Raw genomic sequence first — 15,759 nt, forward strand, 5'->3', positions numbered from 1 at the left:
CTTAATGAAATTTCATAGGAACTATCAACTCTCAAGATCCATACCTCTCCAACACTTGGAACCATGACATGGAAAGTTACTGAGTTATTGGATATGACAGTAGGACTGACTTGGTAATTGTTGTAGGGAGGCTGAATGCTTGTAAGTATATAAAAAGAAAAGTGAACCATGTTTCTGCAACCTTCAGGACCAGGATATCAAATGACATTGTGTTCAAGCAGGATAAAGGAAAACCCCACATTGCAGTTCACACTAGTAACAGGCTGAAGGAAGTACAGATTATTTACTCACCTGCTAGGATAAAGGAAAACCCCACATTACAGTTCACATCAGTAACAGGCTGAAGGATGTACAGATAATTTACTGACCTGCTATATCTGCTGGTTCTGTCTGGGATGCAATAGATAGATGTATACCTTCATACCAGCCAGCAGCCAGCAGTCTTTACCAGATGAGAAAGCAAATGTCTCAAGTGTGGCAAGAATTCCTCAAGCTGTCATTCAGCAGCTGTAACAATTCAGGCCACCTCGAATGCAGGGGTGTAGCCTACTTGTTTCAGTGGGATTCACAGCTCATAGTGATGCTGATAATCGACATCAGTCCCAAATGGAATGAAAGTATAATAATTTAGTACCAATTATGTGATGAAATCTTCACAGTGTTTGATAAATATCAGACTGATGTTTCATGGTATAACACTTATCATTTTCATCGGTGTACTTGTGTGGAAACAACTTGCACCTGGCCACCCTACATAAATGGATGAGTATTTACCACATACTGAAAATTAATAATTTAATATTACTATATCCATTGTAGGCATGTAATGCCATTCTGCTAGTCAGAAAGCATAAAAATTTGTCAAATTATTATTTTTAGATATATCAGATGGGACAGAATGTCAAACTCTAAAGGAAATAATCAAAAAACTTAACTGTTTCAAACTTATTTATGTGACTGTCAGGCATTAATGCCTAATCTTCATTCTTTCCATGATTTGAAAACTATTAATTCAAGTTTGGTTTTAAATTTGTGTATTCATCAGTCCATTGTGCTCATTCAAAAATACCAGGAGTATTCATTTATTCTTTTGACTTTTTGAAAAAAGTGAACTAAAGGGCACAAATCACTGTTTTCATACCCATTGACATTCTTTAAAAAATCTAACATACATACAGTGGAAAGAACAAAATCAGAGATGGCATTTATCTACTATTATTTTATGAATATACAGTGAGATGTGGTGCTAAAGAAGTATGCTGAAAATCAGTGGACAAATAAGATAATAAATATGTAGTTAATCTGTAGATTCAGCAAGGAGAGGAACATGTGGAAAACACTGACAAGAAGAATGGACAGAATGACAGGAGATGTGTTAAGATGTGATAGTTCATTTAATGGTTCCTGCATCCCTCTTGCAAAACAGGTTATATTTTAAGTGATATTGGTATACTTACATGGCAGGATGTTGATATAGCGATTTTTGCGTTTATTATCAGGTAGTCGACCAACAGAAAATGTATTTGTATCATTGATATCAACACATAATGTAGAAAGTAACTGGAATTCACTGCTTAATCGTCCAGGTATGTCTAACAACAGCTCACAATGCTTTGCAAAATTTTTGAGAGGAATGGGCCGAGGACAAACATCTCTTGTGTCATTATTATTAAGGATGGTTGCCAAAGAGCTACAAAAAATCAGATATATATTAGCATTTTAGTATAACATAATAATGGGAATTTGTTCACTCAAAACTAAAAACAGTTTCAAATATTCACCAAGATATCTGGCCATTCCGGTACATGACAAATCCAAATAAAACAGTCCCTGCCATTAAAAACCCAAACACAAGGCCCAAGGTTAGTCCAACTGCAACTTCACTGTCTGCAAGAAAAAATTGCAAAAAAATGGAAATTAACTAAACATTTTTATTATATCTGTGCATGAAGCATAAAACTAAATGAAACACTTTTACAACACAGGAAAAATATAAATGGTAAGCTGACTCTGTCATGAAGTGCATATATTAATTAATTAAATACCACAGCATCATAGTAAATAAAAGACTTCATTAATATCAGAGTTTTCAAAAAAAAATATTGTCTTTATTTGGAATTAGAGTGAAATAAACAGACCTGTGTGGAATGGAACAACAAACGAATCTTGATAGCCGTGAGAGGTATAAGCCCGTACTTTGAAAGTGTATTCCGTACGAGGGTGCAGGGGTCCATTACAATACTGATGAGTGCTACAAGACTCATCAGTACCAAGTACAAAAGTAAAAACTCCACCTGAAAGCAAAATGAATAGAAAATACATTGTTCAAATCCTTAAGAATAACTTTTGATAACCTTCCTACATTAAAAGATTTCTTATATCAGAATCAGTGAAAAAAAAAAAAAACAATTACCTATACTGATCATATTGAGGAATATTTTAACTAAGAGCTACACATAACAATAATGTAAGGTGATAAGAAAACTAACAAAAACATGAGAAACACAGTAACCAACATAACAAATTGCAAGCTAATGTGCCAGTGGAATATTCAATCAAGGAAACTAATAGATTGTTGGGTACTGATTACCATCACGAGGCAAAAATTATGCACTAACTTGCATTCATAAACAATACTTCCACACTTGGGGCAGAGAGGAATGAGCTGAGGGGGTAAGAAGGAACTACAAGTCGCTCAACCCCATTTATGAGGAGTAGATAAAGATGAAGAGGGATGTTTTAGAAGGACTACATTAGAGATGATACATTGGTAAGTACCATGTCAGCTTCATCACCAGAGACAATAAGGAGAGAGAGAGAAGTTAAGATGCACAAGAGAGCAGAGATGAATAATGTTTTTAGGTATAGGAAAGAAAAGAGCTCGTGTATATGGAGTTGAGGGAAATTACAAGGCTCCCTTTCTTCCATCAAGTTCTGACTGCATAGCATAAATGCCAGACAAGTATCAGTCAGTGAAGAAGGCAACTGTGCATCTCCTGTATCTTGCACTCTGCCATTGCTGACTTCAAGATGTCAGTCTGTGCAGGGCTACAGTCACATAAACAATGCCATCTCAATTGATTCTCCCACCAAATGTGAATTGTGAAGTCTTATTCATTTCCTACAAGTATATGGGTGTATCATAGCACAGACTGATGAGGAATGAGTTGCATTTATGGAGAAAACTTTACAAGTGATGGTGTTGCAAACAAATGGTGTAGAAAATTTAAAGATGGCCAAGGTGACGTGTGAGATGAAGGGGTACAAGGATGCAAGTCTGTGGCTACAGATGACCTTGTTTAATGAGTTGATGAAGTGCTTAAAGAAAACTATAGTTTCACTATGTGGGCTTTCTTTATGGAATTTCCAAAGGTTACAAGATCTTCTCTCTACTCTACCACCTTGGATCAAAAAGTGAGTTCAAGCTGTCAGCAACAACAATTAACAATTAATTTGACTGCATGAAACTTTATGGTGTCTGCAGAGTGCCATTCAAAGCAAAAGAAGAGACAGATTGATTTCTTTAATTGTTATGATCCATGACAGTGTCTGAACCTCTCAGTACTGATGCAACCCAATGGCTCATTTATCAGTTTCAGCAGGACATTTTCCATCACCTGCCCTACATTTCTGATCTAGCATCAAGTGACTTCCATCATTCCCTTGAACTGAAGAAGTGGGTAGAAGGGCAGTGTTTCCCAACTAACAAGGAGCTTCAGGACCATGTCAAGATTCATTTCAGTTCAGTGGTGGCAACATTTTCTGAAGTGAGTACTGGAAAACTCAACCACAGATACCTCAATCAATTTGGTGATTATATCAAGAAGCGAATACAAATGTGTGTAACACATAGTAATAAAATAATTTTTATATGCACATCTCTCTTATTTATGACCTTTAGGATGTTGAAAAAAAAAACAGCTCATGTAGTTTTGGGTGAAAGAATCCAAATAGCCCATATAGAGTAACAAGCACCCAGTTATCTCACAACATGCTGCAGAGCATATTCAGCATTGGAATAATGGGTGTCCCCAAGAGGGATAGTTCTTCTATGCCAGTTAATCTTCTTAACCAATTTAGTGGCAGGCAGGCCTATATAGTTACTTGGTAAACAACATACACGATTTTGCAAGTCACGCTGATTAGGATTTACCAGTAGGGTGGCTGGAGTAAGTGGTAATAGGTTGTGCATGAGGCAAGTTGTACAGTGGGAACAATTGAACAGGTAGGAACTTTGGGACAATGGCTTGGAAGCATCACAAGGGTTTGGCCAGGATGTTACAGAGGTTAGGATATTGATGGAAAGTGGCAGCTTGTGGTGTGAGGAGGACATCAAGGAGAGAGGGTCTCACCTCATGGCTTGACTTGACAATGTATTAGTTTCAAAAGTTATGTAATGTGCCACTTTTACTTTTGTATGTGTGCTGGATGGGATGGGATATCCACTAAAGTGATTAAAATAGTGTGTGGCATGATAGCACCTACCCTAACTAAAATATTCAACCAGTCTTTTGAACAGGGATGCTTTCCCAATGTTATGAAGTATGCCAAAGTTAGACCTCTGTTCAAGACAGGGTCAAGGGAAGACATAGGAAACTATTGGCCTATTTCTATTCTTACAGTCCTGTCAAAAGTGTCAGAGAAAGCAGCTGCAAACCAGATCAAAAACTTTATTGTGAATAATGATATTACAAAGTGTAGAACTTTGCTTCTGCCATTTTTGCCCCAACATTTGAGGCTTTTATGAAACAAATTGGTTAAACATGTATCATTCAAAGTATTTTCTGTCACTAGCCACTACTTTCTCCCATCTTTTGGGCAGTGTATGAATCCCATGTCAAAAAAATTGTTCATCTTTTGAAGCAATCCATGAATCGATCCAATTTGTGACTTCTTCATGAGATCGGAAGTGTTGGTCAGACAGGCCATGCACCATTGATCTAAATAGGTGATAGTCAGAGGGAGAAATGTCTGGAGAATACAGCAGGTGGGGTAGGACTTCCCATTTCAATGTTTCCAAGTATGTTTTTACCTCTTTCGCAATGTGGAGTAGAGTGTTGTTCTGCTGCAAAATCACTTTATCGTGCCTCTCACAGTATTGTGGTGATTTGTCTTTTAATGCTCTGCTCAAAGGCATAAATTGCATTTGATAACAAGCACCTGTGATTGTTTCACTTGGTTTTAATACCTCATAGTACATGACGCCAAACTGTTCCCACCAAATGCAGAGCACGATCTTGGAGCCGTGAATATTGGGTTTGGCAGTCAACGTGGAAGCATGACTACAATATCCCCATGATTTTTTGCGTTTAGGGTTATTTTAATTAACCCATTTTTTGTCCCTGGTGACAATGTGATGCAGAAATCCCTTCGGTTTTTGCCACTGAAGCAACTGTTCATAAACAAACAAATGCCGTTCAACGTCTCTTGGTTTCAGCTCACAAGGGACCCAAGTTCCTTCTTTCTGAATTATACCCATAGCCTTCAGATGTTTGAAATAGCCTGCTGTGTTACTCTCACTAATTGTGCCAAATCTTCTTGAGTTTGATGCGAGTCTTCACTCAGCAATGTCTCCAATTCTGCATCTTCTAAAACACTATGCCAGTCTACGATGTTAAAATCACTGTTCTTGAAGCATTGAAACCACTCACGACACATTCTTTCACTAATAGCATCCTTGCCCTATATACTTGAGAGCATTCAATTAGACTCAGCTACTGCTTCCTTCATATCGAAACAAAACAGTAACACCTCCCACAAATGATGAGAATTAGGCTTGTAAACTGACTTTTCAATCAAGAACAACTTTATGATGCAGACACAAATTGACTAATGTTTGAATGAGGTTATGTTGACCGAGGTCCAACCCAACTGCCTGATGTCTGTGATCTGTTTCTTTTGACCGTTATTTACCATTGTCACCACCTATTGGCAAACAGTGGAAGCATAGTTATACACCTTGTATTATAAGTAAGCAGTTTGGATTTCAACCAGGAAAAAACACTCTAGATGCAGTGAATAACGTTATTGAAACAACAGACAAATCTTTGGATCAGAGGAATAAAGCTGCAGGTATCTTCTGTGATCTCACAAAAGCATTTCACAACTTGCTCATCTACAAATTAGACAAATACAGAATTAAAGACAATATTCTAAATTGGCTAACATCATCCTTACACAACAGAGAACATGGGGTAACTATCACTTCAGATGCAGTGAATTATTATTCTAAAAGGAGTCTAGTATCACAAGGTGTGCCTTAAGGCTCCATTTTGGGTCCAAGTCTGTTCCTTTTCTACATAAATGACTTACCCATAAACATAACTTCCCCATCAGTTCTGTTTGCAGATGATACTTCTGTTTTAATTGAAGATGACAATTCAGAAAAAATTCTGAGTTCCATCATAAGCACACTGGTACCTTAGAAAACTGGTTGCAGTTAAATGGGTTGAAACTGAACATTGCAAAAATCTGTACGGTACATTTCAAAACCAAACATTCAAAATGTGTGGAACTTAATATACAACATAACAATCAACCTATGAAAGAAGTTGACACAGTCAAATTCCTGTGACTAAACGTGGACAAGAACTTAAACTGCAATACACATACTGACTTCCTATCCCATAAACTACGTAGCACTGCATTTGCAATGCAGCACTAGCAAATTCCATTGACCTGAGTACATGAAAAATTGCTTGTCATCATTATTTTGAATCTCTCATTAGATATGGGATCATTTTCTGGGGAAGTTGAAGTAGTGTATCTCGAATACTGAAACTGTAAAAGAAAATTGTCCAATACATATGTACTGCACAGCAAACAGAGTCTTGTCGCTTGTTACTTCAGAATCTACAAATCCTAACTGTTCCCTCCATATACATTTATGAAATTATAATCTTTTTACACAATAGACAAAAATTATTTGAGGAGAATCATTTTAACCATACATATAACACAAGAAATAAAAATGATTTTATGTTACCCACACACCAATTGAAATTATATGCATGGACTCCACAGTATGTGGGGATCACACTATATAATAAGTTAATGAGATAAAACATATTTAATCATGAAGCCAGAAATTTTAAAAATAAGGCTACAGCACATTCTGTGGGAGAAATGCTACTATTCAGTAGAAGAATTCATGGGGCATGAAATGATAATTTGAGCAAGGGGTAATTAGGTGTTAGATTTTATTGTATGTATATACCGGTATAACAAAATTATATTATTATTATTATGCTGTTTTTTAACATCAACTGTTCTTTGTTTACGGTTAAATTTTACCACAGTTTGACATGTCTCCTGCACCAGAATCAAATGATTTAGATTATGTATGTTATGGGACAAATAAGAAGAAGGAAAAAAAAAAAACAGCAGAAAAATCAGCAGTACTACACAGTTTGTCTCCTGAAGATACAAAAATTTGTCATATTAGCTCTTGTAGGTGACAGAAAACTTCTATATGTGGACTACAGGAATGAATAAACTGAGAAAAATGTAGCTCCCTAATAAAAAATGCCTTTTTTTTTTTTTTTTTTTTTTTTTTTTGAAAAATATTTTAATTCATACATGAATCTTTGATGGATTGTGCATGTATGGTGGTGGATGCAGGGCTCATTTTAATTTATCAGATGCAAAATAAATGAAGATATAATTACAGAGCACTCAAATAAATTGTGATTATGTTGTTATGAGTTCATTAGGAAAATATATTCATCAATCAACAAACAAAGGAAGAACTTAAGCTTAGAATTGAGCACATCAATAACATCTTTCTCATTCAATAATTGATTCATTGATTTCATTCATTCATTCATTTACACAACACATTATTTAAATTCTACCATGGATGACAGATTTCAGAAATTTGGAGTGCTCAAGTCGAGCTATACATTGACAGGCAGGGTGAGGAGCTGCTGGCTGCTTCTGTAGAGTATACTGACACACATTATGATGCACATGAATCCACTCACTTTGATAATTATTGGAATAAATTTTATCTTACTTTACTTACATACACAGGGAGTCCCAGGAGGAATGGTCAATATTCAGGGATATGACAGGAATGATCATTTGAAGCAAGAAATTCTAGTAAACATTGGCTCAAAAATGCAAACCTTAAGAGCTGTGAGCACTTCTCCACCTTTGATACTGAAAGCTCTCTGCTTTCCATTGTTTTAGAAGAGGTAATATGAACCAAAAATGAAGTAAAAATTACCTAGTAAACATGGACTCTAAAGTGCATACTTTAAGAGCTATGAGCACTTGTTCAGTAGAAGAGACATATGTCAAGATGAACAGGTACTCATAGGTCTTAAGGTATGGAGTTTAGAGTCCATATTTACTGGACTTCTTTTCTTCTTTTGGTCCATCCTAACGTCCCTCAAAATATGGAAAGCAAAGACCTTGCACATGAAAAGATTTGTTTCACAGTATCAGAGATGAAGAAGTGCTAATAGCTCTTAAGGAATGATTTTTAGAGCCCATGTTTACTAGACTTTTTTGTTTTGAATGGACATTCCTTTTATATCATGAATATCTACCATTCTTCCTGAGACATGCATATTAGCAGATAACAGCTACTCTGCAAAAAAAGCTACTGCTTCTCCCCTTCTCACAATCGGGTGGTGTTTACATCTAATATTTAAAAGAAAGCATTTATGTAATTTTACACAGAACACTATAGGTTATGTATACAATGGTAAAACCACTATCCATTTAACACAAACCTTAGAGATATATGGAATTTACATCCCAGAGTCTTAACATTCTGATAAATCGTAGATTCAATAGCTAATATGATATTCTTTTACTTTGTTTTTAAATATTTGGGTATTTCAAGTTTCCAGCTTGATGTCCTCTGCCAATCCATTACAGACATGTGCACCTGAATACAAAATTCTACTCTGGGCTGTGGGTAGAGATGTACAGTCTACATTGACATTATTTTTACTTCAAGAATTTTGGTTGTGAACTGTACAGTTCATCCTAAATTCCCTCTTGTTATTAACCAAAAAAACTCTTAGGTAGTATGTGAATTGGCGCATAAGTGTAAGAAACTCTACATCCATGAAGAGGCTTCTGCAGTACACTCAGTTATTAACTTTACACAATATTCTCAAGGTATGCTTCCACAAAATAAATACTTTTTTGAACTTAGCAGCATTACCCCAGAAGATTACACAATGGCATTGAATGCAAGTGTGTGAAGCAAGCTAGCAATACTACTTGCAGTTCAACATGATCACACAGTTTTCTAACTACAAAGAAGGCAGTATGGAAGTTTTTGATAACCTATACAATGATGGTACCACCTTAGTTTATTACCATTCTGGAAGTATATGAACTTCATGCATGGAACCTCATCTAATGTATACCTATTGATCTCTGCTTTTAGGATTTAAAAGCATTTTTATTTGTTTCTGGATTTCATAATATGAGCCTTTGCAAGATTAAGGCTTAAGCAGTTTGCTGTGAAACAGTTGTAAGCCAATCACAGTCCTCACTGTTTCTTGCATAGCTTTGCTTGGGTCCTTATCAGTAAACTTTTCTAATCTCTAAAGAGCACATTTTTAATAAATCATTTATGTTGGTCAAGAATTGGAGCAAGCCAAGCACCAAATGAGGAAGGAGATGAATCGAGGACATCAAAGGAAGCAATGGAATGACTCTGGAAGACCTGAGGACCAAAATAACACCCAGGAGTGCATGGAGGGACATCATTCATTAAGTCATCATGAGTCAGAGATGACTTGATGGATCATAACAACAACAAAAAAATGAATACAGATGTTGGATGTTTCTCAGTGTTATCAAGAGTAATTTGGACACTGAAGTAGTGGGTCAGGATCATTCAGCTCATTCTCCAGCCCCACAATCAACATTCTTGTGATGGATTTGTCTTCAAAGATGATAATGCATGAGTATACTAAGCCCACCTAGGGAGCATCTTTCTCAGTAGGTAGAAATAAACCAAATGGGATCACCTTAGGTGTCTGTTGACATGAACTCGCTTGGAACCAGTTGAAACTACAGTATATTATCATAGAAACCAGCATCACACATTCGATGTCATAAAGAGGGCTGCCACAGAAGAGTGCAGCAGGCCGAGCAATGACACTCGACCATATCATGAACAGCATGACGAGGAGGATCCAAGCACACTGCTGTGCATGGGATGGAGCATGTAGTATTGAATGCTACCAAGCAGCAGAATTTGATTTTGCAAATGTGTGAAGATTTGAACTTTTGAATACTCTGCCTTTATTTTGGATTTTGTATTGTTTTGATTTTACTGTGAAACTTTTTTATCTTTCATTTTCAGCTTACCTGGAAATAAGACCCACACACATTTTCAGATATGCATGTTATGCAAAACTTTCTTGAATTATTTATATTATGAATGACATTACATTATGTGAAATCTGTGTAAAATTTTACTCTTAAACATCTCAGGTATAGTAGCATCAGAGTAAATAAACACTATAAACTCTTTTCTTTTGAAAATTGTCCCAGAAAAAACTTTATGTGCTTTTTTATGTGTAGACTTATATGTTTATTATAATTACTGTATTAATATGTAAATGTAATGTGTTTCAATTTTTGAACACTGATAAGAACTGCTAAACTTGTGGTCTGAGTAATTAACACTAAATCAAAGCATATAATATCAACTGTGTAAAACATGTAGTATGTATTTAGTATTTTTGACATGTTCTATACCTGCATAAACTTTTAGCTGTGAGTTAATGAGAGTTGCATGTAAAGTTCGAATTATTCATCCATTATTTACATCCTGGCAGATGTGAACTACACTACTAAATGCTATTTCAATATTTTATGTATAATGTATAGCTGTCACAGTTTGAATTACTAAACATAATCATAATAAGAACCCAAAATTTCATCGAAATGAAATATTTGTTGGTGCAGGTAGATCAACTAAGGAATCCCCCTTTTCTGCAAATTACTATTTATAAACCATGAACAATATCTGATAAAAAGTACATAGATGCACAAAATAGTACCTGCAGTAGGTGGATACCAGCAGTCAGGTGTAGCTTGGTATTCACTGGATGGTATTCCATTTACAGTAACATCACCCCAATAGCTATTATCAGGCCATGTTATGTTACAGTTTGACAGTTGTATTGGTGTTTCTAGATATCCACTTGATGAATTCTGATCCGAAGAGTATAGTGCCACAAAAATTGCATAGTACATTATATTACCATTTGCTGAATCAAATATATGGGTAGGCACAGATATAAGTGCCTGTCTTGTTGGATCACGTGTGTCCAATGGACTTGATCTAAGTTCATTAGAAACATTTTGTAGCACACCAGGAACTGTAAAGAGAGAAAGACACTAGCATCAAAACTGGAGTAACATGATGAGTAAATGTGAAACAAATGAACAACAAAGAAGTTCATATATGAAAGTTTCTGGTGGATTAAAACTGTGTATTGGGTTGGAACTTGAACAAGGGACCTTTGCATTTTACTGGCAAGGCTCTACTTCTGAGAAGTTTGGAAAGTTGGAGGGAAAGTAATGGTGGATATAAAGCTGTGATGGCAAGTCACAATTAGTGCTTGAATATCTCAGTCCGTGGAGCAATTGCATGTGAATGGCAAAGTTTCCACATTTGATTTCTAGTCTGGCACACAGATTTAATCTGCCAGAAGGTTTCAGATCATCACACAATCCACTGCATAATGAAAATTCATTCTGGAAAGTTTACAAATATTTGCTGAATAATATTCTCACTCAAACATTAAACTGTTTAAAAGGAAACTTCCATTCAGAACTCTATTAAGTTCATGAAGATAAAGATAGATGTCTAGTATTTACCTTCATGGGGTACAATACCCAGTACAGTTAATGGAGGAGTAAAAAAACAATAATGGCAATAATACTAGTTTTTAGAAGTACAGGTTCCTTTTCCAGGGAGGAAGTTACTGGGGAGTTGGTGGCAAGTTACTCAGATAAGTAAAGACAAATCCATCTTGTCTGATGAGGAAATGAAGCAAATGTGAATGAAGAGATGTCACAATATACTGTGTTCCCATATTATTAAATACGTCAAAGAAAATTAACTGTCAAAGAAAATGAACACTTAAGTGTGGTCTGCAGAGTAATTATGTAAATACAGAGGTACAATCATAAGAGAGCTGAGAGATGATGGGGTGGTGGGGTGGGATGGAGTTTAATGTTTCCGCATCAGTGTGTGCCTATGGACCACTCATACATAGTTACTTGACAGATTATATAGATCCCATAATGATTCGTCATCTTTTCTTTTCATCTACTGATAGTCTAATGATGGCCTCTAGCCAGTCAAACCAGTTACAGCATTCTGAAATGGTCATACCACTGTGTCACACACAATATAAAGAATTGTATGTTCTTTCACAGATCTCAATAATTCTGATGTGAAGTCACCTAGTCCAAGTGTTTTATTTCAACTTAGCTCTTCTGGTGTATAGTCAGATTTTCCTTGAGGTATCATAGTAAACAACCAAACACTAGTATTATTGGTAAAATAAACATTATATCTACATAGCATAAAATGTTTTAAATGAAGACACAAAATTAAAACAACTTAACAACTTGATAGAAAAACATTTATATTGGCAAAATATTACAGAACAATGACTCATAGAATATGATTTACTTATAAAACAAAACAAAAATAAGTGTATATGGTGTTCAGTTTGCTGACGGTAATGAATCACCACTGCTTTGTCCAGAGGACACCCCCCCCCCCCCCCCCACACACACACACACATTGTCATTACTGAATTATAGACTCCAATGACACCACCAGCTGTGGCTGCCAAAGGTGATAAATCTCCTAATATCAGAAAACGTCTATAAATGCAATGGCAGCCTGAAGGTTGACTTGCCCATGTACAAATCTAGCAAAATCAGTTCCGCATTTGTGTCCTGTCTATCTGGTAATCAATGTCTGTACAGTGTCCTTCGACTACTCTTTTGGTTTCTCTTGCAAACTACGCATACCCTGATAGTGTATATAAAATTATCCTATGATGAAGTCACAGTCTATTTCAGTTTTGTTTAAACCACTACAGAATTACTACATCTAGGTGTTCCACTTCCAAAAATATTTGTCATTTTGTTTAGCAACAAAGAGAAAATATACCACAAACATATAATCATTAGTGGAATGAGAAGGTAGGATATACCTGACTCATAACTTAAACAGAAAAAACCACACACACCCCATACTTGGTAAAAATTGTAACAGCAGGTAGTAACTGCTCAAACAAATCCAAACTCAGATAATTCATAAAACAGGGTATTCGCCATGCAAGTGTTATGTAGGGTATATCTCCCATGTACAAAACTGCAGTTTCCTGGTATCCTGTCAAAGAATTGAAGCTGGCTTTGCTTTATTTACAAATGAACCTAGATAATTCTTGCACTTCATATCTCTATGTATGAGCATTGATTAAAGCCTCTCAGTATTCAAGCTGCATAAATTGAGTTAAAATATTAGCAGTAGAATTTTAACTCAATTGATGTGGCTTGAAAAATGATAGGATTCCAAAGATTTAACCTCACATTCTGTACTCCCAAGTATTTGTATGACTCTTGTAGCTCAATAAGGCTTTGACTTCTACCGCAATTTCACACTGATGTCCCCATGAAATGCTCAATAATTTCAGAGGCTTTGAGATGTACCCTGGTAGTCCAAATAGTTTCAAGACTGGATTAATAAAAAACAGATAAAAGTTAAATGATGATTCCAATGAGTCAGATGTTTTACATAGTCTCCTCCTCCCACCCCTCCCCATCTTGAGTTCACTGCTTAAAACATTCATTCAACAACTAGAAACTATCATAAGTGTCCTTCTTTGGGACACCATTAAAGTTGTGAGTCATGATGGCTTGAATTTTGGGTAAGTCCTCAAAGCATTGACCTTTCATGTGAATTTCCACACTTTGTCATTTTACGGTACATTCATTTTGATACACCAAGTCTCATCACCCATGATGGCTTTCTCATTTCAATCAAGTCACAGAAGGCATCAATGCACCATTATTTTCCTTCAGGAGTCAGTGTGTGTGGGACAAACTTTGTACATACTTTCCTCTTCTTCATAACATTCTGGACAATGTCTTGAACAATCAGTTTAGAGATGGAACTCCATTGTGATTTGTAACACAACAACATTGACACTCTATGGCTCCATTTCCACTAGTTAACATTGTCAGCTCACAGCTGACTGGTTGAATGTGCAGCTGTTGTTAGTTCAATCTGCTGCCCACCACAGTTACTGTATTGACATCACCTAATTCGCAGGAATAAAATAATTCTCAAACTTTTTGACTGATGGCATATGCTTGTATTTCATTTACCTGTGGTTGAATACATGGTCCATTTGTCTGTAATACTACTTGTTATTTCTCACCACACCTCATATTTTTCTCTACACTCAAAAGATGGAATTTCAGTGTACTGCATTCTTACTTCAGTGTCAGTGCTTTTGGTAGACTTGCACCAAACATTCTAGCTTGCTATAAGCCTAACATATGATGTTCCAATGTTCATCCCATGATTTCTGCCAATTCTGTATTTATGTGATTTGTTGTGAGTCTGTATTAGTGTTATGTGCTGCAGTAGAGTCAATATTGAAAATAAACAGTTCCAACTCAATAATTGCCTGCCCAAAGGGGAAAAATAAAAGATCAGAAAAATGGAGAGGACATCAGAAGTATGCGTCACCAAGCACATCTTTGGAATTGCAGCAATGCAGCTTCCACTGATGTAGATGCATCACAGTCAAAGTGTCACTCCTGTAATCACAGGCTGCTCAGTTTATGTTTTGTGTACTTTAAATTTCTCTATGATTAGCAGATATTTTTTCTTAATCCTGTTGGATATTATTGTGTGCTGTTGGATAGAATTTCCTCTGAATAACTGTCACTTTTAAAAGAGTTGAGTTATCAAGAAATACTATAACCATAACATTTGAAGAGGCAATGGGAAAAATGACGAATGTCGTTTGTAGCCGGCCGAAGTGGCCATGCGGTTAAAGGTGCTGCAGTCTGGAACCACAAGACCGCTACGGTCGCAGGTTCGAATCCTGCCTCGGGTATGGATGTTTGTGATGTCCTTAGGTTACTTAGGTTTAACTAGTTCTAAGTTCTAGGGAACTAATGACCTCAGCAGTTGAGTCCCATAGTGCTCAGAGCCATTTGAACCATTTGAATGTCGTTTGTAATCAGTTTTCAAGAGAAAAGGTAGGGTGTTTAGTGTGAAGCTATGTGTGCTACTAGTTAAGGTATTTTATTGTCTCATATTGTTAATACATTTCATAATTTTTATTTTAAAATTATGATGACTACATCCAAATTTCAATTGTTAGTACACCCTATTACTGGAAACAATGATGAACGTCAGATATGTTACACTGAAGTAATAAAGTTAGGGTGATGTGATTAATTCTCACTGTTGTACCAAATACTTGGCTTTTTTCTGACATTTGCTGTTTGCTTTTTTGTCTCAAAAATGGCAGGGTCATTCTGAAATCCCTTGCTGTTGGGCTGCAAAACTGCATCAAGTGTTGGAGGTCCCTAATCTTTTCAAGTAAGAATGGGATGAGATCTGCAACAGGGCGCAACGGATATTACTTTCTTCATAACTACAGAAATTGATTTCTTGTAATGAAAGATTTAATATTGAAACCACAATGCCAAATATTTTGTCTTATTTTAAGAGTGTGA

The 15,759-nt window shown here is 36.0% G+C and overlaps 1 protein-coding gene across 3 annotated transcripts in view; it reads right to left on the reverse strand.

The window, feature by feature from the left end:
- The window catches only part of LOC126094911 (phosphatidylinositol phosphatase PTPRQ-like), a 425,768-nt gene that overhangs the window by 163,191 nt on the left and 246,818 nt on the right, over positions 1-15,759 (reverse strand). For all 3 annotated transcript variants that reach the window (XR_007521896.1, XM_049909550.1, XM_049909549.1), the window contains 4 exons: positions 11,037-11,357; positions 2,139-2,294; positions 1,782-1,887; positions 1,458-1,690 (listed from right to left, as the gene is read on the reverse strand). Coding sequence is in view for 2 of the 3 variants with exons in the window: in XM_049909550.1 (XP_049765507.1) it covers positions 1,458-1,690; positions 1,782-1,887; positions 2,139-2,294; positions 11,037-11,357 (816 nt within the window). In the remaining variant the exon portion in view is untranslated. The remainder of the gene's footprint in view (positions 1-1,457; positions 1,691-1,781; positions 1,888-2,138; positions 2,295-11,036; positions 11,358-15,759) is intronic.

The sequence above is a fragment of the Schistocerca cancellata genome, chromosome 8 (assembly GCF_023864275.1).
Source record: "Schistocerca cancellata isolate TAMUIC-IGC-003103 chromosome 8, iqSchCanc2.1, whole genome shotgun sequence".
NCBI lineage: Eukaryota > Metazoa > Arthropoda > Insecta > Orthoptera > Acrididae > Schistocerca > Schistocerca cancellata.